Here is a 22,425-nt window from a genome sequence, read left to right as displayed (position 1 = left end):
GGAGTATTGACACCCAATCTTGATGGAATGTTTTCTTCTCTACAGCGACAGGAAGACGTTACTATGCACGAATCAGCACGTGGTATATTCGTCTACGACCGCTAAATAATTTATAACCAATTTTTCCAGTCGCGCTGTTACGGTTTAGCAGCGGAACGGTGGCTTTGAGGTCGAGCAGTAGTTTCATGTCATGCAAGGCAAGGATAAACGTCGATATAATCACTGCTTCATTGCTTTAATTCCTTAGAGTGCTAAAGCCAGCCTTCCTCAAGAGACATAATGAGAATGAATGTAGAATCAGCGATTATATTGCAGTTTGTTCATGTCCCACGGGATCTAAAACTACTTCTTGACGTCACAATCAATCGTTCGGCGGTTGAAACCGAAACAGCACGAGAAAGAAATTCGATTATAAATTATTTATTGGTCGTAGGAGAATACCACGTGTTAATCCATGTATAACAATACCTTATGCATCATTACAAACAAGAAAGCATGCACCTAAAAGTTAGGTGTCTGTACTCCTTTAAGGCCATGCGGCCCTTGTCGCAGCCTTTCACCCGGATATTCCGCGCTGTGCTTTGCATATCGTCGTCTTAGACAACTTCCATACGTGCGCGAGTCAGAAGAAACGCAAGAGGACATGGAGCCGAAAAAAAATGCGCCCAAAAAGGCGCCCCTAAGCGCCATAGGGCGAGGATTTAGCAAGTCACCCGGAACGGAAGAAAGGAAGTGCCGCCTGACCAACATGAAGGAGCTCTCTAAAAACAATGGGAGATTTAAACCACAGCAGCGGAGTAGCAAAGAACTTCAATTGTAATTGGTGTGAAAAAGTTCAATTTTAACGCGGGAGCGTAAAAAGCTGAGTTCAGCTCCTTAAACGACAGCTTTAAGGAGCTCGTATTCAAGAAAAACCAGCGCTGTCGTCGAAACAGAAGATAACGCAATTAGGAGTTGCGGAAACGTGACCGACGTCAGGGTTTAATTCTTGAAGCGACCTTGCCACCATGTGGACAACTGCAGCTGCTGGGCAGACTTGCAAACAGCTCATTTGGAACAATTTTCGCAGTGCGCAATGATGTGGTACTGTGCCCGTATCTACTGTATGAAATTTTTGAGCGTTTTTTCCTTCTGAGAAATGGAAAAAAAAAACGGAAAAGAAAGTTTTCCCTGATTTTGCAAGATTTATTTTTATTTTGTTTATTTTGTTAGTGCCATGGCCGTAGCTAGTCAGCCACGCCATGACAGCGGGTGAAAAAGTTCCTTCGCCATTCTGCAATAGAGCTCCAGTGACTCTATTCCGCGAGCGCTGACAGCGCCATCTGACGGATGACGAACGATTCAGCGTGGTTCAGTCAAATCCTGCTGGTCCCGGTTCCGCTGGTTGCCGAGGGTGGAGCGCAAATCGCAGAGCAGGTCGCTCATAGGCGATAGGGGGCCAATGGCTGCCCGCCGCGGAAGCTCGGTTTTTAAGGTGGTTCTCAGAAAAAAAAAACATTATTACCTACCTAAGTACAGGCCCTGAAATCACTACCGTCGTCGCCTCACCACCGTCTGTGGCTCTGCTGAAGGCGCGCCGTTCGTATGAGGCGCAGCACGAGTGCGCTGTCATGATGAGCCAGAAGAGATAGCGTAGATCTCGTTTCCAATAGCTGCCGGTAATCCACCTACATCAAGACCTGCATCGATGACAGAAAGGAGACAAAAGCTCCGCAGTGTCGGTGCTAAGTGCAACACGTGCAGGTCCATCACCACCTTTCCCTCTTCAGAAGCATTGTCTCCGCGCTCTCGGTTTGCATGGTGTGGTGCAGATCCGAAGCCAACGAAAATTAACACCCTCTCTCCCATCACGCTCCAGCCGGCCGAGCGCCTAGCAGATGGGCGTAACCCTCGTGGTGTCACTTCAACCCAACACAAGTTCTCGATGTCATACTTGTGCATGTCTCCAAAGTAGGCGCCCAGCTGTCCGTTGCCGCCACCAGAGATGTACAGCTCTTCGTCATGCACGAAGGCACAGTGATGTCTCTGCGACCATTGGGGCGCACACCTTCCACACTTGGGTGCACCCACATCGAGCTGTTGATTTCCACATAATACAAGTAATCATCGTACCGGTCGTTTACCTCTATGTTGAACGCCTGACCACCCCAAACATGCGGGTTCCGACTGGTGGTGGTGGTGGTGAAAACCTTTAATTGTTGAAATAAAGTTTGGGAGCCACAGAGTGGCCCCGCTACATGGTCGGCGTCCCTAGTCCGGCATATCGCATGATATTGCCCCGTCTATCGCCCGTTTCACCAGAGCCCTTTGGGACTCAAGCGAGGAGCAGTTGAGGAGGGCAGTCTCCATGCCTCTCTGGAAGGGGTAGGGGAAGGGGGGAGGTGGGATTTTGAGTACATGCCCACACCATGTGGTCTCCCCACAGTGCGGGCATCACCCATCCGTGTTTGGATCGTAATGCTTTAAGATTGCAGGACAGAGTAGAGTACCTGTCTGCAGGCGCCTTAAAGTTCGCTCCTCCGTCTTACTCAGCCCCTTTGCAGGGGCCGGGAAAAGACGGTGGATGTCGACTGCGGACACCGTGTGGAAGCAGCGGCTAGCTGGGGCCTCTCTACTGGTCGGAACGCGATGCCACGTCAGGCTCTCCAGGTCGAGAAAATATACACGGTACGAGTATTCCGTGTCCAAGTTATCTAAGGTGTACAGCCTTTGTCAAAAGTAACCAGGCTGCATGGTTTGCTTTTAGCTCGTACAGTGGAGCCCTTACGGCTTCCCTCAAGCTGAAATGGTCGTTAAAGGTAAAGATTGGGGGTCTTCTTACCCTCCAATACCCTTTGATCTTCAGGAAAGCCACAAGGGCCCCACTATACAAGCTTGAAGCAAACCATGCAGCCTGGTTACTTTTGACAAAGACGGTACATCCATTGACCCAGCATGCAAACAAAAGAAGATGCTCACTGTCGGCACTTGGCCGAACACCTCCTTGCGGCTCCCTGTCATAGCGAAGGTATCGAACCGGTATGTGCCGCCAATTCGCGACCTTATGTCCGAGGAACTCCCCCACATGTAGACGCACTGCCCGTAGGCGGCAATGCCGTGGTCGATGCAGCTAATCGGCTCACCTTGGGAGTGCATCTCGGTCAGCAGCAAACCCCACCTTCACGTTACGGGGTGGAAGGTGTATGCACCTAAGTGGCTGCAATAACATTCCATCGTTTTCATCGTGAAAGTTGTAGAACGTGTCGAACGAGTAGACCTTCCCTTTGATAGTGACAGCCATGTTGTTGACGAGGTCTGGAACGCCGTTCAGCCGCACAGTCTACATCGTGCAGTGATGACCAGTCTTCTCAGAGATGAAACCGGGCGTTAATTTTTCCTTCCTGCAATCGGGCAAGCACTGCGAAGGAACGGATTTGGTAGGCGTTTTTTTTTCTCCGAGCTTCTCTTCGTTTTAGTGTGATAGCTTCTGGCTCATCCCCTCCTGTTATGACATTATAGCAACTGTTCCTGGGCTTAGCGAAGAAGAGAGAGGGAAAGCGTGTAAGGAGGGCTGCGCAGGGAAAGGAGGACACGAGGAGGGCAGGAAGGGCACTACGCACTAGGTGGCTCAGCCGTATGTGACACCGAGACACATATTTCTTCGCTACAGACTAGTGCATCGTTCGATGTGATATCGTGAAGCGCTAGGAATATTTAGCCTCTTGACAGCAAACGCCTTCTGTGATTGCTTCAGAAGCCACGCGACTCTAGGCCCTGCGCGCACACAAGATTTGCCGTGCTCGTAACATTGCGAACACAGGCGCGGATCTAGTCTGCGGAGACCTACATAGACGAGCAGGTAAGGTCACAAAGAAATGGGAACGTCACCATTAGACAGCCATGAACGCAGCCAGGAGGCAGGCTCGGGCTTGGGACGCTTGACATCTGGAGGACGCCAAAGTCTGCGAAAATGCGGCCGTTGGAAAAGGAGATCAACGCGCTAGGAAAGGCGACATGAAACGCGCTGCACGACAAGATCGCTGACATCGCGAGGTACAAAATGCGTGCGACTGCAATATCTGTGCTCAATGATGTAGACACGAGTCCTCAGCTCTGCGGGCAAGCCATTCTTGGTCCGCAATTCCTCTTAGTGGTGGTAACCGTTCCGTCAGTTTTAGTGCAGGAGTGCAATTTCGGAATGATTAAGGATTCTTACTTGACAGGAAAAAAAAAAACTGGGAAACATCAGTTCACCTTAATAGTACGACGTAATAGCGTTAAAGTGTCCGTAAGGTCGCTAGGGTGTCCCCTGGCGCACCATTATGTAAACTTGTTAAATCATAAACTGCTTTATTGCCCATCATCATCCACAGTATTTAGTGACGATAATTAGTGACATTCGTCATCTGTGTGGTCCTCTAATGTGATTTGCCTGCTGTGGGGTAGCTGGTACTCGTGCAAGGCCTCTATACATACCACTTAACGCACGTTCCTCAGCGGCGGTTTCCATTTCGACTGACCACATTTTCTTTTTAATATCAGCAAAATTGCTTTCCTACTCCACTACCCTCTCGACCAATCAGGATTTTCCTGTGCCAACAATACTGACGCTAAGTTGCTGGACGAACGGGACCTTTAATGCTGTCGCGTAAAAAAAATAACATTGGAGTGAACACTTAAACTCCGCCTTAAGAGTACGACGTGATAGCATGATGGGTTAATTCCCGTATATGCAGGCCATTCACTGTTTTACACTCACAGATCCTTGGGAGTCCTCATGCCCCTCCTGTCGCACTGGTTCAGTGGTTAAGTGATGGGCCTTGTGGAACCCAGGTTGCTCTTCCCGAGCTACCAATCATTTATTTAACTGCCACAGTGTGCAGTTTGCTCACTATCTGGTGGGTAGATTGGGATGACGCAACAAGGACACGTGACCTAGGTGGCCCATCCGCCTCCTAGGTCGCCATCTGGGATTCACCTGCCAGAGCCATTCCCCGTGATTTCTCGCTCACAACGCCGACGAGGACTCCGGGACCAGCGGAACCAGAAAACAGCGCTATCAAATCGATAGAAGGCAGTCAGATACAGTGTTAACGCCGTTCTTTCTGCTGCTCAAAAACTAAAGACATTATGCCCGGTAGTTCAAAACAGAGAGGCGAGCGGTGTTTGCAAATTAAGCGCGTATTCCACTGCCAATTCACAGAGTACGGGAAGCGTAAAACCAACGTAATTTATCGGACACCGTTACTGCGCATGATTTCAATAGATCAATGTTGCCACGAGGGCGTTTCAAACCCGCGGCGGAGCAAACGGGTCAGCTTCGCTGGCCACTGCACAAGGGCGCGATGCTATCGCCGCAACCGATCACGTAACTGCGACACACTTTCGCGCTGTGCGTTGCAAATCGCCTCTTCAACAACTTCCACCCGCGGCGCTCCGCTCGTAACACGTTTCCCACAACCGGTAGATACCTGCCGCGGGGGCTCAGAGGTTAGCGTGCTCGGCTACTCAGCAGGAGTAACCGGGTTCGAACCCAGCCACGGCGGCCTGCGCTTCGATGAAGGGAAAACACAAAAGGAGCCCGTGTACTGTGCGATGTAAATGAACGTTAAGGATCCCTGGGTGGTTGAATATACTCCGGAGCCCTCCACTACGGCCCCTCGTTCTCTATTTCGCCTTTCACTGCCACCTTCCTCCTTTCTCTCACGGTGCGGTTGGGGCTTCCACCGATATATGTGAGACAGATACGGCGCCACTTCCTTTCCTCAAAACCACGTATTTAGAGGTGTATATAAAAGGCTCAGTGACCAAATCACTAGCTTATATCTCACCAGAAACAGCTGCAGGTATTCAGCCCCCTTAGGCATTTATTACCAGAACAGGATATGAAAAGGCGAAATACCAACGATTCACACCACATTTCCACCATCGCGGAAAGGTTGAACAAAGTCGTTGTTGCTCGCGATATGAATAGACCAGAGCTGCACGACACCTATACCAACCACCTGCTAGACGATAAGGCGGGAACAAAACATGCGCGAAACGAAAGAAAAAAGTAACGCAGGATTTAAGCATTAAGCAATATATATTTCACGCCTTTTTAAGGCCGCCAGATATTAAATCCCAATCAATGCGACTGGCATGACCGATCAACTGAACAAAATTCTGGATTGGAAAGCGTTAAGTACTTATCATGTGGCGTAAAAAAAGCAGTTCGCTCTGAAACAAACCCGTAAAGGCAGAAGAGCCCTCCTGACCACTTATGCGCACTTTATAACGGCTTTTAGCGCTTTTATTCTTGGTAACTGCAAGAGTACATGTCCTTTTTGGAACATTCTTTCGTGTGAGTATCATCAAATTACAAACATATTCAAAAATCTAACGGACATAGTCACCCGTCGACGCACTAAGTCAGCACGTGCCACGAATAGCGATCACCATATCGCTGCTTCATAAAAAAGCCTCATGATGCCACCGCCATCGCTGGAATAACCGGGCCTTGTTTCTTACAGAAGCAGGTGCCTCTGCAGGATGTGGACGGTGCGGCTAAACGGCGTTCCAGAGGATGTCACCCGGAGGGCTGCACGCATCAACGGCAAGGTCTACTCTTTCGACAGTTGCCAGATGGCATGGAACTTGGTCCACGTGTTCATCTTCGACCCCGTGTCGCAGCGGTGGGATATGGTGCAGACGCAACTTCCCGACGCCGGGCCGGTTACCATTTCCCTCCCCACAGTTGTAGCGTACGGCCACTGCGCGTATCTGTGGGGCGGCCCGCACAGCTGGCCATTTCCAAGTGTTCTTTATCGCTTCGACCCAAACACGATGACATGCAGCCGTCTGGCGGTGTCCGGTGAGGTGCCGTCATCGATTCACTGCAGCACAGCTTGTGTTGTGGGTAACCGCAAGTATATCTTAAGTTACTGGGATCCTTCGCCATATATGCGGGTCCTTGACTTGGATACCCTACGGTGGTGTCGTGTCCCCACCAGCGGAGAGGCTCCGGTTCTTCATGCCTGCCACAGTGCGTCTGCCATCGGGACCCGCATGTATGTGTTCGGCGGCAGTGCAACAGACCGTTCCCTCACCCTATACTATTTTGAAACGGCCACCTCTTCTTGGGTGCGCCCAGAGGTTCAAGGCGTTCCCCCTGTGTATCGGCGAGGACATTCAGCCTTCGTGTTCAACGAACAGCTGTACATTTTCGGAGGGTACAGCGATGTGCTCAAGACCTTCTTAGCAGATATGCACAAGTACGACCCCGTGACATCGCGTTGGACCGAAATGAAGCCCTATGGCTCACCACCATCTCCCAGGTACTGGCATGGCTGCTCAGTGATGGGTGAAAGAGTGTTTATCTTCGGCGGCTTTGGGCCGGCACCCAACCGGGATGAGAGGCAGGTTGCAGAGGAGCGAAGGGCGCTGACGGATCTCCACGTGTTGCACTTGGCACCGACACTGTAGAACCTGTGCTTACTTGCAGTGATTGATGCACGGCTGGATCTACGCCCCTTACCACCCTTCATTAGAGAAATGGTCTACGCTATAACTTCTCACCCATCGTAGGCGATGGCACATGCTGCATCTCAAGCAAATTGAGTGCCTTCGGCGAAGGCAGCTTGGTGATACGGTGATGATGCAACTTCGGCGCAGCTACTTGACAAAGAAATAAGCACTTCTTTTATACGCAAAGAACGCCTTTCTTCAGTGCTCTATTTTCGCGCAAGCAAGGAAGTCGCTAGTGTTTTGTTTATATTCATGTCACTCGGGGCCGCCACGTTCTCGTAATAATAAAGGGAACAAATTTTCTGAACGAAGTGTTATTCACTGAAATCGATTCAGCTCCAGCCCGGTGGTTTCTTCAAGCAAGTCGCATTAACACCACTTCGGTATGAAGCCCGTGTTGAATTCTAGTTTGCCGCGTAGCCACTGCTGGTCATCCATTTCAAAGCATATGGTAGATAGAGATATGTGTCGGTAGGTGTCGATTCCAGCTCTTGTCCGGAAACAACTTTCATCTTTTGCGATGACCTTAGAAACCAAACAGTTATCACTTATTTCCGCATGTCTGCTTTCACTTTTACGCTGGTTTAAAGGTTCACTGATTTTACAGCCTGCTAGTTATGGTTCTCTTTTAGAGCGCAGCTCTTTGGCGTCCGTTCCTGGGTTTCGCGTCGGCGTCGGCGTTGTCGTCGGCCTCGTAACCAGCTCCGCCCCCCTTTCATCCCCCCAGCGCTATCGGCGTCAGCGGCATCAGTCAGTCGCTGCTATCTCTTCCCTCCTCCCTTTATCGTGTTGTCCGCTTGCTGCGCGCGCTTCTGCCCCCATCGTTTGCCGCTGGGTGTACACGCCGCCCCCCTCCCCCCTCTTCCTGCGAGTCTCCGGTTGTCAAAGCGCCGGCTCGAACTTAATTCCTTTCTTCGCTCCTCCTCCAATGCAACCCCTGTGCGGTGGCAATCAGAGAGCCAGATCGGTGGCGGCGGATCTGTATATGTGCACCGCCCGAGCCGAAATTGCGAATACGTGTGAAAACTAAAAAAAAAACTTCTGTGATAGCGCATACATGTGTTGCTCGATTTCTTTGCCTCAATCTATCGAAAAGGTGAAACAGCTTATTTGCTGCGCTCAAATTTCGCATTAGGAAGTAACGTAATCGTCGGTAATTTTTTTTTCCTATATATACGTTGTAATTTCAATCTGGAAGCATCCGATCGGTATCTATGTCTTCAGCTTGAGCTGATAGAATGCGTCAAAGCTTGTGTAACTGATCGTATTTGGTGCAGATCATATTGAAGGCAGTCGACAGCATGCTGGCCAGTATCTGAAGCTTCCTTACAGCTTATTTATACTGATGCGAGAGCGCTCCAGTGGGCTGCGCACGCCAGATACATTCTCGACAGGCCAACCCACGATGGCTGGTGTGAAATGTTCGAAGATGTGTCTGTGACACCAACTTGAATAGACAAATCAACTTTGTGCCATGGGGCTATTTAGCAACAGATGACCTAGCGCCATAAAAAATTAATCACAATCAACAGTAAAGGCGAAGGTGGGAGAATAAATCGTGACAGCATACGTGGTTGGCCGAATTAGAAAGGACGACCAACCGGAGTAAAGAGGCGATGGAGTTCTAAAAGTATATGACAGTATATGGCAGCATATGACAGGCGAAAATGGAAGAAAGCATGATGGAAAGGTAACAACATAAAACGGGTGTATGGGCGAAAGGGAAAAACAGAATAAAAAACGAAAACATGGCCAGCAACGGCCTGGAAGAATTCTTATGATCATACAAAAGAAAAAAAAATTACTGTCAGCAACTGTAGCCCTTCCGTTCCGTCCCGAGCAGAAAGAGACCGTCAAGAAAGAAGCGGTGGAGCTTATGTGTTGCATCCATCGCGTTTCACGTAGCATCAAAACTGTGGCAAGCCTTCAAGCGGTTAACAGAGCTTTGCAAAACCACTCTATATTGTTTAACCTTGTACGTTTTGTTTGCTTTGTTCCATATTTCAATACTCCACGAGTATGTTTTATATAATATCCACCTGTTTGTCGTCACTGCATGTCATGTAAAAGGGGGCTTGAGCGCAATCAAGTGAACATGTTTCACTTTTTGCACGAGCCTCCTCCGCTGATTTCTTTCTGACGGAAATAAGCTGCATTAGATTTGATTTGATTTGATTTAAGATTTTTTTGTCTCCGCTGTGTGAACTTCGCAGTATGTGCCCGTTTGTGATTAATGTCAAGAAGAATAGCCCGCAGTGTACCAAGAAGCATGATAAGAAGTTCACCAGTGTGTTTCAGGAGTCGCGCAGAAAGTTCTCCTCACTTCCAACAGTTTCTACATTGGAATGACTGGTACATGTTTTAATGAAGGAGCATGTGAACACAGGCTGCCAATAGAGAATAATCCCGGAGGTCACTCAACAAACCTTCGTAAGCGATTAAAATATAAGCGTCACGGTATGAAAAGGTTTCTTGTAAACATGCATTTGGAAACGACGTTTTGTTCAGAACTGAACACAACACAAAAGAGGGTGGTCGCAGAAGCGTTTCACGATATTAATACTGGTGAGAAGTGTCTCAGTACGCCGTATATTTCACTTCTGCGCTATAAAATTGTTTTCGTGGCAGGCCGATTGGAAAGCTTTTTGCTACTTATCACGCGTTTTTTTTTTTCAGGCTATGTTTTGACTCCGTCACCCTGTTTTTTCTTTTCGCTCATCCGCGTGTTTTTTGTTATTACCCACCCATCGTGCTTATTTCCATTTTCATATCTAATACATCCTATTTTATTTCTGAATATGCTGGTGTGGCGTGTCCACCTAGGCTACTCAAGCACCTTGGGGTCTCTTTGAGTGTCCGTAATAAGAGGGCACATTACTGGAAAATACCGCGTGCAAACTCTTCAGCACTCTTATCATGCTTGTGTCCCTTACGATATCTCGATTCTTGGCACGGTGACCGCCTGAAACCTGTCTCTCGCCCTAAAATTTCTTATGTACGCGAAAATATTTATTGCACAGTACTTTATATCCAGGTTTTCAAAAATTTTCGCTCCTTTATGTGAGATTCATATTTTGAATCTGTCTGATCTGATTATCGATGCTGCTATGTAAACGCTGGTGGCCTTGGTTTATTTACCTGTATGTCGGATAGGCAGTTTCGCGTTTCATGTTTTTACTGGACCTTACACGCCCAATAGTGCGTGCATTCTTGCAAGTCAAGCTAGTTTATGTTTTACCGAAGCTTCCTGCGTCTTCAAATGTTTCTGATAGCCCCTTTTTGTCGGGCTTAAGCAGGCGGTTGTACTTACCTGTTCGTTTCCTACTTATTCTTTTCTCCCATGATTTCCGGTTTTCAGTATCGGGAAAATCGTTGTAGAAGGATTTAGTTTGTATGCTCTTCTCTCCGTCCATGTACCACGCTGCGTATTTTATTTAATGGAGCAAGGTGTATAGAAAAAAGGATGCGTTTTTTTTCACCCATTACTGACACATTGACCGCTAAAACGTGATTAGATCAAAGGGAAATTTTTGTGTTAACGGGAAATTTCCGCCTTTATAATGCCCCCCCCCCCCCCCTTTTCTCCAACCCTCCGCGACGGTCCAGAAACAATTCAGCATTGTTTCATCAATCAAGACTTACTAGTCTTCTGTGGTGTCATACAACAGACATTGCAAAAGAAGTTTAGACACCGCATTCTGTACGATATCACACTGGACTTTCATTTGCTAATGACCCTTTGTTCTTTTTAACTGAGCTACACGACTTCTGGAAAGCGCTCATGGTATACTGACAATGCGAATCTTGTTTCTGCAAAAGGTCACTTCAGAATGATGATTGTTGACATAAAGGGAGTGTAACCCCACAATGTGTTCAAACCCTAGTGGCAGTCGCTCTTACTAATATGCTCTTCATTGTCTTTATTCTATTTCTTCTTGATTAGTTTAACGTATTATGATGCGTTAGTCGTGTGCTCTCTCCATCGTCTCTTTGGCAATCTTTGGTGACTTGAACGCATCGTGTTAATCCAAAATTTTTTTTTCTAAAGGATGGCACACAGTTCATAGACGTAGAACATTGCATGAATGTAATAAATACTATGTTAAATAAAAAGAACATATCTGGCCTGTGTTTTTTTTTTCATCCAGAATAAAAAGTCTGCCTAGCCCTTTTAGTTGTGTTGTCTTCTATCATGGTAGTGGAGTGCAGCCGCTAGCTGAGTTCTTTGTAAATAATTTATAAATGAAATATTTATTTCCTAAATGGTTTAAGTGTGATGTTAGAAAAACAAGCTTGCCTGGTCTTGGGAAAGCGTGCCAGACTCGCAACCCACAGGTCAAGTGTTCGATTCACGGCCAATTGCCCCAAAATTTGCTTGCAGCGCAACTGAATTGCTTTCTATACTTAGACGTCCAATGACAATAGAGTCTTGTTTCCACGTTCTGTTCATTAGTTTTGCAGTTTTTTATCACTTTTGATTCCACGGCTCCACGTGTGACGTCAGCACCCTCTTGACCAATCCGGTTTTCCGCGCACAACAGTGAAGACGCCAACTACGCGGAGTTCTCCGCTCAACGGTACCCTTACAACTATAGCATTAAAAGCAGTTCGCTCTTCTTCCAACGTGTCAACACGCACCCAGCTAAAGACCTGTTCTTTCACAGAGAACAAAAGTATCGAACGTCTTTACAAATATCGTTTGCTCTACCGGCTAATATAGAGGAAAGGCAATTACGAAACATTTTCAATAACCTATCAGGCGTGGCAGGGAGAAATAATACGCGTCAAACGCCAATTTATGCGAAGTTGGTTATGCAACGTCATCGCATGGCTTGATTTAGGCAGTAGCTGGCGCATAACGCAGCAGATATATTCAATAAATTAGATACTTGCCGCCTGTACTGCAGTACGTAATCTCCTAGAGCGCTACATGACATATTCAAATGTAACATCACTAATGTTTAACCAATTAATCATATTGCCTGCAGAACGCTAGTCTGCTCGATTCCGCACCACGACACGGATGCAGCTTCATTGCTGTTTCTTTTCCTCCAAGTCATTTTTTTAACTACCTTATGTCGACATGCTCACTTTCAAGACGTTGGATGCTGTATTTTGTACGAATGCAGACAATGTAATATTATGTATTCATATAGAGTCGCTGGTATATATTGTGCAGTATTTATTTCACATTAGTTTATTTATTTGACATTCACTTCGGAGGCGCACCTCTTTATAAAAGTGTTTATAAAACAGCTTTAATCCATTTATAAACAGGTTCTGCTGTTCTTTTTCTTTCGGGTGCCAATGCTCATGATATTTATTATGTTAATTTGTATGTTATTCAGCCTCATCTGTGCACTCCTGTTCTGCCATTCACTAGTGTCCTGGCTTTATCAAGCTTTTCTTACAGCCTTCTTGCCATGACATCCATCAGCATTGTGTAAGTTGAAAAAAAAACTTTCAATTAGCAAAAGCAATCGTTAAATGCATTGCTGGGTTCAAACCTGTTGAAACGATCAAATAATAACGTCTGGGCAAAGAGTTACTTCCAGAAGCTGCGCAGGAACAAAAGTTGTTTTTTCTTTCATTGGAGAGTTTCATGAAATAACTTTTCTACCATGCCCACAATTCCAGTCGAAGCCCAAAATCGGCACCCATTACCATCTTTACTTACAACTGTGGTTTTCGTTTTGACGTGAACCCATCTACCTGCAATCCGAATTACTATGTAATGATGTTGGAGTCAAATCTGATGAGTTTCTTCTGTTCTGCATGATTGAATTCGAAAGAAAGAAAAAAATTCCATACACGACAAAATCCAAATTGTAATCTTTATTCTCATAAAAACAAAAAAGGAAAGCGGTGGCCATGTTAAACTCTCCTGAATGTGTTCCATCAGCATGTTACGCGTATGCCGGGTGTATAACCTAAGTTGTTCCGCAATTTTTAAAACCGGCCTTTTTCAGTAGGAGTGGTCTTTACGGCTTAGCATTCTCAGCGCTGTAGCCTGTCCGAATACAGCTAAAGTGTGCTAACCAGCATAGCTGAAATTGACTAGTGGCATAGCTGAAATTGACTAGTTAATTTTATTGTGTTAGAAATACTACTGTAGGTTTCGACTCGTTGCGTAGCCCGGGTCGTAAGGGACGGATGACCTTGAACACGTTGCTTCAGCCGCGCACCGCCAGATGGCAGCATCATCGGCACGCCGCGCGGCCCGCGGCGCCGAGTAGTTTGCTCGGTATACGACAGATGACGCCACTAGGAGGTCCGCCACTTCTGGCCTTCAAAGCCAGCGTTAGCAGCATTGGCGCGCAGTGCATCGATGGCATTCGAATGATATCGATTAAGCAATTAGCTTAATTTCTAATCAGACCACATATATAAATACCACCGAGAAGGAAACTGGCGGAGTTGGGGAATAAAACCAGGGTCTCCGGAGTGCGAGACGAGCACGCTAACCACTCCGCTATTTCAGCTGGATGGTTTCGAATCAACAAAGGCGCGTCTAATGAATACAGTGTCTTCGTTCACTCCAATCTTCCTCCATTCTCGTTACGGCGAGGTTCAGGTGTCCATCGAGATATCTGATTCGGATACACTTCCCTTCCTCAGAAACCAATTAGCCGACGAGCAAGGTGTACTGCCGAAAGGGCGATGGCGTTCTGTGGACTCCCTGGCATCGTGGCGGAATGGTGACGTGACCAAATATGGCTAAGCCCATGCTCCCGCGCTGTAGAGCGTCTATAAATGCACGCTTGCCTTGGCGTGAATGCTTTGCTATGCAGACCTCTAAGGAGAAGTGGCAGCGACAGGAAGAAGCGAGAAAGCGACAACGTGCGCAAGAGACGCCAGAACAGCTTGAAGAACGTCTTGCAAAGCGTCGTGCTAAGGATGCAGCTCGGCGACACCGTTCTACCTCGCAGAGTTGTTCCAGGTCATCGGTCACCGATGAATCTCAACACCTGACTGATCAGGAACGCCGCAGTTCTACCAGCTGAAGGCAACGCGCCGAAGAATCACCAGAAGAACGCGCGCACCGTTGCTAATGCAATTTACCCGGTTTAACCAGAGCTAAACCACTGCCAATTTTTATTGCGAAAGCCATACTACTCCCAAGAACGGCCTTTCGCGTAGCGGCGGTCACCTGTCACGTTTGACCTTTAGATTGCCTTCTGACGTCTTACCATGCCTAGTGACGTCACAGCGTGGCGTCATACAAGGAGCGAGAGACGGGCTACACCTCGACTCGTCGGGTGGTGGTGGTGGTGGTGAAAATATTTATTTCAGAACGGACAGGAGGTGTTTGGATGAGCCCGTAAGGGACCGATCCTTACAAACACTAGATGGAGGTCCCTAGTTTGGGACCCCAGTGGGGGTAGTCGCCGCCCGGGCGCGCCCGACTAAGGCTTGTTGGGCCTGTAAGTCGTGGCAGCCGAGCAGGGACGCCTCCCAGTCCTCCCGGGTCGGGTGACGGCGGCCGCTTGGCACGGCGCGCCGCGCTCCGCCCGCTAGAGTCGCTAGTGACGTTATGGCGTGACGTCATACCAGGAGCGAGAGCCGGGCTACCAACTCGGCTCGTCGGGTAACGGCGGCCGCTTGGCACGGCGCGCCGCGCTCTTCCCACTAGAGGCGCTGCATATGCAGTGTAAAACACCTGCTTTCGCAACCTACCAGGCTTGACCAAAGATAATCCCCCGCCATTTTTTTTCTATTAGTGCTAGTCTCTATATATTGAAAGGCACACAGTTCACTTTAAGTAATGTGGATATCAGTTTTTAGAATTTACAAAACGCAGTTACCCACGGGCCAACAAATTTTGCTCACACCGCGCCAAAATACATGCACTTTCGAAAAGCCCGGAGGCAATGCAACAGATCCAGTACAGGTAACCCGTCGAAATAGCCAAAATTTGTCACGTCACTGCGGCGAGGGTAACCTTGTATTCGAAGTTCTAAATATTGATAGGATATTACTCGCGGTGAGCTACACACCTCTCAACACAGAGGGAAGCTAACAGTAATAGTTTAAAAGTCGTTGACCTCTGTTTCCAACGCCTGGCCACCCCAAACATACATTCGGGTTCCGACTGCGGACGCCGTGTGGAAGCAGCGGCTAGCCGGGGCCTCTGCACTGGTAGGAGCGCTATGCCACGTCAGCTCCTCAAGGTCAACATAATATACACGGTGTGAGGATTCCGGGTCCAAGAAATCAATGATGTACATCCATTGACACAGCACACAACCAGAGAAGAAGATGCTCAGTGTCAGCATTTGGCCAAACATTTCCGGGCGGCTCCACGTCACATCGAGGGTATACAACCGGTATAAGCCGCCAATCCGTGACCTTATGTCCGAGGAGCTCCCCCACATGTAGGCACAGTCACCGTAGGTGACAACGCTGTGGTCGCTAAAGTTAATGGGCTCGCCTTCAAGGTGCAGGTCAGTCAGCGGCACACCCCACCTGCACGTTGCAGGGTGGAAGATGTATACGCCTAAACGGGCGCCTAAGATTTCATCGCTGTCATCGTGGTAGTTGTAGAACGGGTGGAACGAGTAGACCTTTCCTTTGATGGCAACAGCATGTTCTTGACGAGTTCTGGAACGCCGTTCAGCAGCACGTTCCACATCGTGCAGTGGTAACGAATCTTCTCAGAAATGAAACCGGGCGTTAGTTTTTCCTTCCTGCTGTCGGGCAAGCACTGGGTAAGAACAGGTATGGTAGGCGTTTTTATTTTTTTTTTGTGCAAGCCTGTGTTGATTTTAGTGAGAAAGCTTCTAACGCACCCTTTGCAGTTATGACGATATAACAACTGTTCCTGGGGTTACGCGAAGAGGAGAGAGGAAAACCGTGTGCGAAGGGTTGCGCAGGGAAAGAGGGGACACGAGGAAAGCAGGGAGGACGCTACGAACTGGGTGGCGCAGGCGTGTATGACACCGAGACACATTTTTCTTCGCTACAGCCTATAGTGCATCGTTCGATATGATGGCGTGAAGCGATAGTAATATTGAACCTCTTGAGTAGCAAAGGCATTGTGTGTTTGTTTCAGAAGCCACGGAACTGCAGGCCCTGCGCACACACAAGATTTGCTGCGCTCGTACGATTGCAAACACAAGCGCGGAGTCTAAGAAGACCTGCATAGACGGGCAGCTGAGGTCACAAAGAAATGCTAACATCAGCATTGGGCAGCCATGGATGGAGGCAGGAGGCAGGTTCGGGCTTGGGCCACTTGACATCAGGGTGAGGCCAAAGCCAGCTAACATGCGGCCGTTGGAAAAGGGGTCAACGTAATAGGAAAGCCGACCTCAAACTCGCTCCGCGACAGGACCCCTAAAATCCGGACGTCCAAATGCTTGCGCCCCCATGGTGGATTGAAAACTTTATTATGCAAGCGAGTTTGGACCGTTCAAGGCCTCAGGGGCACGGCGCAGCCCTCGTATTACGCACATGTGCCCAGGGCGCGTATAACCATGGCACTGGTCCCAGTATCGGGACAGAGTGACGTAGACGCGAGTCGTCAGATCTGCGCGCTAGCCAATGCCTCGCTACAATTCACATTGCTGGCGGTAACTGCTCCTTTAGTTTTATTCTAGCATTGCATATTCGGCATGATTAAGGATTATTACTTGAACGGAAAAAAACTGGGAAACTTCAGTTCTCATTAATAGTACGACGTGATGGCGTTAAAGTGTCCTACGGTCGCTAGGGTTTTCCCTGGCGCACCGTTTTGCAGACATCGACACACTTGTTAAAATCATAAACTGTTTTATTGCACATCATCGTCCACATTATTTCAGTGCCTATAATTATTGACCCTCATTAGCTATGTGGTCCTGTCATGTAATTTGCCTCGTGTGCGATGCGAGGTACTGGTACAAGGCCTCTATCTATCCCACTTAACGCAACGTGTATGATGTGCAATAAAGCAGTTTATGATTTAACAAGTGTGCTAAATGGTGTACCAGGGGACACCCTAGCCACCGTAGGGACACTTTAACGCTATTACGTCGTACTATTAAGGTGAACTGATGTTTCCCAGTTTTTTTTCCTGTCAAGTAAGAATCCTTAATCATTCCGAAATTGCACTCCTGCACTAAAACTGACGGAACGGTTACCACCACTAAGAGGAATTGGGGCAACAGAATGGCTTGCCCGCAGAGCTGACGACTCGTGTCTACATCATTGAGCACAAATGTTGCAGTCGCACGCATTCTGTACCTCGGGATGTCAGCGATCTTGTCGTGTAGCGCGTTTGATGTCGCCTTTCCTAGCGCGTTGATCTCCTTTTCAAACGGCCGCATTTTCGCAGACTTTGGCCTCCTCCTGATGTCAAGCGTCCCAAGCCCGAGCCTGCCTCCTGGCTGCGTTCATGGCTGTCTAATGGTGACGTTCCCATTTCTTTGTGACCTTACCTGCCCGTCTATGTAGGTCTCCGCAGACTGGATCCGCGCCTGTGTTCGCAATCTTACGAACACGGCAAATCTTGTGTGCGCGCAGGGCCTACAGTCCCGTGGCTTCTGAAGCAATCACAGAAGGCGTTTGCAGTCAAGAGGCTAAATATTCCTAGCGCTTCACGATATCACATCGAACGATGCACTAGTCTGTAGCGAAGAAATATGTGTCTCGGTGTCACACACGGCTGCGCCGCCTAGTGCGTAGTGCCCTTACTGCCCTCCTCGTGTCCTCCTTTCCCTGCGCAACCCTCCTTACACGCTTTCCCTCTCTCTTCTTCGCTAAGCCCAGGAACAGTTGCTACATTGTCATAACAGGAGGGGATAAGCCAGAAGCTACCACACTACAACGAAGAGAAGCAAGAAAAAAAAACGCCTACTAAATCTGTTCCTTCGTAGTGCTTGCCCGATTGCAGGAAGGAAAAATTAACGCCCGGTTTCATCTCTGAGAAGACTGGTCATCACTGCACGATGTAGACTGTGCGGCTGAACGGCGTTCCAGACCTCGTCAACAACATGGCTGTTACTATCAAAGGGAAAGTCTACTCGTTCGACACGTTCTACAACTATCACGATGAAAGCGATGGAATGTTATTGCAGCCACTTAGGCGCATACACCTTCCACCCCGTAACGTGAAGGTGGGGTGTGCTGCTGACCGAGTTGCACTCCCACGGTGAGCCCATTAGCTGCATCGACCACGGCATTGCCGCCTACGGGCAGTGCGTCTACATGTGGGGGAGTTCCTGGGACATAAGGTCGCGAATTGGCGGCACATACCGGTTCGATACCTTCGCTATGACAGGGAGCCGCAAGGAGATGTTCGGCCAAGTGCCGACAATGAGCATCTTCTTTTCTGTTTGCATGCTGGGTCAATGGATGTACCGTCTTTGTCAAAAGTAACCAGGCTGCATGGTTTGCTTCAAGCTTGTATAGTGGGGCCCTTGTGGCTTTCCTGAAGATCAAAGGGTATTGGAGGGTAAGAAGACCCCCAATCTTTACCTTTAACGACCATTTCAGCTTGAGGGAAGCCGTAAGGGCTCTACTGTACGAGCTAAAAGCAAACCATGCAGCCTGGTTACTTTTGACAAAGGCTGTACATCTTAGATAGCTAGGACACGGAATACTCGTACCGTGTATATTTTCTCGACCTGGAGAGCCTGACGTGGCATCGCGTTCCGACCAGTAGAGAGGCCCCAGCTAGCCGCTGCTTCCACACGGTGTCCGCAGTCGACATCCACCGTCTTTTCCCGGCCCCTGCAAAGAGGCTGAGTAAGACGGAGGAGCGAACTTTAAGGCGCCTGCAGACAGGTACTCTACTCTGTCCTGCAATCTTAAAGCATTACGATCCAAACACGGATGGGCGATGCCCGCACTGTGGGGAGACCTGTGATATTGTTACGTGACGGCAAGCGATGAAGAAAGGACTGCATGACCGAAGCGATGATATGATTTAATGTCTGCGAGCCTAGCACGAGCGCTCCTGCCCATGCCACTGCCCGCTTCGTCGTCTTCTAGTCCGTCACATGACTCTGGGCCACGAAGCGATCGTCCCGATCGCGCGAACTAGAAGAATGCCACAAACGATGACAAGCAGGACGTGACGATGGTCGTGGCAGAACATACGAACAGAGAAGATAAGATGAAGGGCATGCCGTCACGATGAAAGAGATGATGAGCTGGTGAAGCCAGGTCCACGAAGACGGAGGAGCCACCGGTTTCTGGAAGTCAACGTCGAGACCCGTGGACACACCCGACGGCAGGGGCTGGGGTACTTGTTTCTCATGTGAGTGTCGGTGGTCAATGGGTTCTCTGGTCAGTGGCGGCGGTCTCGGTTCAATGGGGTCTTAGGTCGTTGGGTCTTCTAAGTTCTCATGTGGGTTCTCATGTGGGCGGTGAGTGGGGTCACAGGGCAGTTGGGGCGGTCGTTGTGTCCTCGTGTCTTCTGGCCGGGGCTTGGGGAGGGCGGTGAAGAGCGGCGGCGTCGGGGCATACCTGGCAGGCTGTTGAAGCGCCGGGAGGTGCGAAGCCGTGAGCTCTCCGCAGAAGACCTCGGTGTACAGCAGGCTCCTAAGCTCCGGGACAGGGATGAAGAAGGTACCCGGCACCTCACACCAAATGTTACGTGACGGCAAGGGATGAAGAAAGGACTGCATGACCGATGGCGATGATACAATTTAATGTCTGCGAGCCTGGCACGAGCGCTCCTGCCCATGCCACTGCCCGCTTGGTCGTGTTCTAGTCCGTCACAATATCTTCCACATGGTGTGGGCATGTACTCAAAATCCCCACCTCCCCACCTCCCCCCTCCCCCTACCCCTTCCAGAGAGGCATGGGAGACTGCCCTCCTCAACTGCTCCTCGCATGAGTCTCAAAGGGCTCTGGTGAAACGGGCGATAGACGGGGCATTGTCATGCGGTGTCCCGGACTAGGGACGCCGACCATGTAGCGGGGCCACTCTGTGGCTCCCAAACTCTATTTCAACAATTAAAAGTTTTCACCACAACCACCACCAGTCGGAACCCGCATGTTTGGGGTGGTCAGGCGTTCGACATAGAGGTAAACGACCGGTACGATGATTACTTGTATTATCTGCAAACCACCAGCTCGATGTGGGTGCACCCAAGTGTGGAAGGTGTGCGCCGCAATGGTCGCAGACATCACTGTGCCTTCGTGCATGACGAAGACCTGTACATCTCTGGTGGCTGCAACGGACAGCTGGGCGCCTACTTTGGAGACATGCACAAGTATGACATCGAGAACTTGTGTTGGGTTGAAGTGACACCACGAGGGTTACGCCCATCTGCTAGGCGCTCGGCCGGCTGGAGCGTGATGGGAGAGAGGGTGTTAATTTTCGTTGGCTTCGGATCTGCACCACACCATGCAAAGCGAGAGCGCGGAGACAATGCTTCTGAAGAGGGAAAGGTGGTGACGGACCTGCACGTGTTGCACTTAGCACCGACACTGCGGAGCTTTTGTCTCCTTTCTGTCATCGATGCAGGTCTTGATGTAGGTGGATTACCGGCAGCTATTGGAAACCAGATCTACGCTATCTCTTCTGGCTCATCATGACAGCGCACTCGTGCTGCGCCTCATACGAACGGCGCGCCTTCAGCAGAGCCACAGAAGGTGGTGAGGCGACGACGGTAGTGATTTCAGGGCATGTACTTAGGTAGGTAAAAATTCTTTTTTTTCTGAGAAACACATTAAAAACCGAGCTTCCGCGGCAAGCAGCCATTGGCCCCCTATCGCCTATGAGCACCCTGCTCTGCGATTTTTTCCACCCTCGGCAGCCAGCGGAACCGGGACCAGCAGGATTTGACTGAACCACGCTCAATCGTTCGTCATCCGTCAGATGGCGCTGTCGGCGCTCGCAGAATAGAGTCACTGGAACTCTATTGCAGAAGGGCGAAGGAACTTTTTCACCCGCTGTCATGCCGTGGCTGACTAGCTACGGCCATGGCACTAACAAAATAAACAAAATAAAAATAAATCTTGCAAAATCAGGGAAAACTTTCTTTCCCGGTTTTTTTTTCCATTTCTCAGAAGGAAAAAACGCTCGAAAATTTCCTACAGTAGTTACGGGCACAGTTCCACATCATTGCGCACTGCGAAAATTGTTCCAAATGAGCTGTTTGCAAGTCTGCCCAGCAGCTGCAGTTGTCCACATGGTGGCAAGGCCACTGCAAGAATTAAACCCTGACATCGGTCACATTTCCGCAACTCCTAATTGCGTTATCTTCTGTTTCGACGGCAGCGCAGGTTTTTCTTGAATACGAACTCCTTAAAGCTGTCGTTTAAGGAGCTCAACTCACGCTTTTTACGCTCCCGCGTTAAAACTGAACTTTTTCACACCAATTACAATTGAAGTTCTTTGCTACTCTGCTGCTGTGGTTTAAATTTCCCATTGTTTTTAGAGAGCTCCTCCATTTTGGTCAGGCGGCACTTCCTTTCTTCTGTTCCGGGTGACTTGCTAAATCCTCGCCCTATGACGCTTAGGGGCGCCTTTTTGGGCGCATTTTTTAGCGCCTCCAAGTTTCCGTGTCCTCTTGCCTTTCTTCTGACTCGCGCACGTGTGGAAGTTGTCGAAGACGACGATATGCAAAGCACAGCGCGGAATATCAGGGTGGAAGGCTCCGACGAGGGCCGCATGGCCTTAAAGGAGTACAGACACCTAACTTTTAGGTGCATGCTTTCTTGTTTGTAATAATGCATAAGGTATTATTATACATGGATTAACACGTGGTATTCTCCTACGACCAATAAATAATTTATAATCGAATTTAATTCTCGTGCTGTTTCGATTTCAACAGCCGAACGATTGATTGTGACGTCAAGAAGTGGTTTTAGATCGCGCGAGACATGAAAAAACTGCAATATAATCGCTGATTCTACATTCATTGTCATTCTGTCTCTTGAGGAAGGCTGGCTTTAGCACTCTAAGGAATTAAAGCAATGAAGCAGTGATTATATCGACGTTTATTCTTG

The 22,425-nt window shown here is 48.8% G+C and overlaps 2 protein-coding genes across 2 annotated transcripts; one reads left to right on the top strand and one right to left on the bottom strand.

Annotated features, from left to right (window-relative positions):
* Positions 1 to 1,608: 1,608 nt before the first annotated feature.
* LOC149357096 (kelch domain-containing protein 3-like) lies at positions 1,609 to 3,135 on the bottom strand. Its single transcript, XM_089576507.1, has 2 exons — positions 2,959 to 3,135; positions 1,609 to 2,025 (listed from the first exon to the last, which is right to left on the bottom strand). The coding sequence occupies exons 1-2, from the start codon at positions 3,133 to 3,135 to the stop codon at positions 1,609 to 1,611; spliced, it is 594 nt and encodes a 197-aa protein (XP_089432633.1).
* Positions 3,136 to 20,547: 17,412 nt separating this feature from the next.
* LOC149357095 (kelch domain-containing protein 3-like) lies at positions 20,548 to 21,009 on the top strand. Its single transcript, XM_089576506.1, has one exon. It carries the CDS (start codon positions 20,548 to 20,550, stop codon positions 21,007 to 21,009), a length of 462 nt encoding a protein of 153 aa, XP_089432632.1.
* Positions 21,010 to 22,425: the final 1,416 nt, after the last annotated feature.

This window comes from Amblyomma mixtum, chromosome 3, assembly GCF_055824585.1.
Source record: "Amblyomma mixtum isolate Tamu chromosome 3, ASM5582458v1, whole genome shotgun sequence".
In the NCBI taxonomy this organism is placed as follows: domain Eukaryota; kingdom Metazoa; phylum Arthropoda; class Arachnida; order Ixodida; family Ixodidae; genus Amblyomma; species Amblyomma mixtum.
Note: the sequence above shows the minus strand (reverse complement) of the source record. Positions and strands in the feature narration are given on the sequence as shown.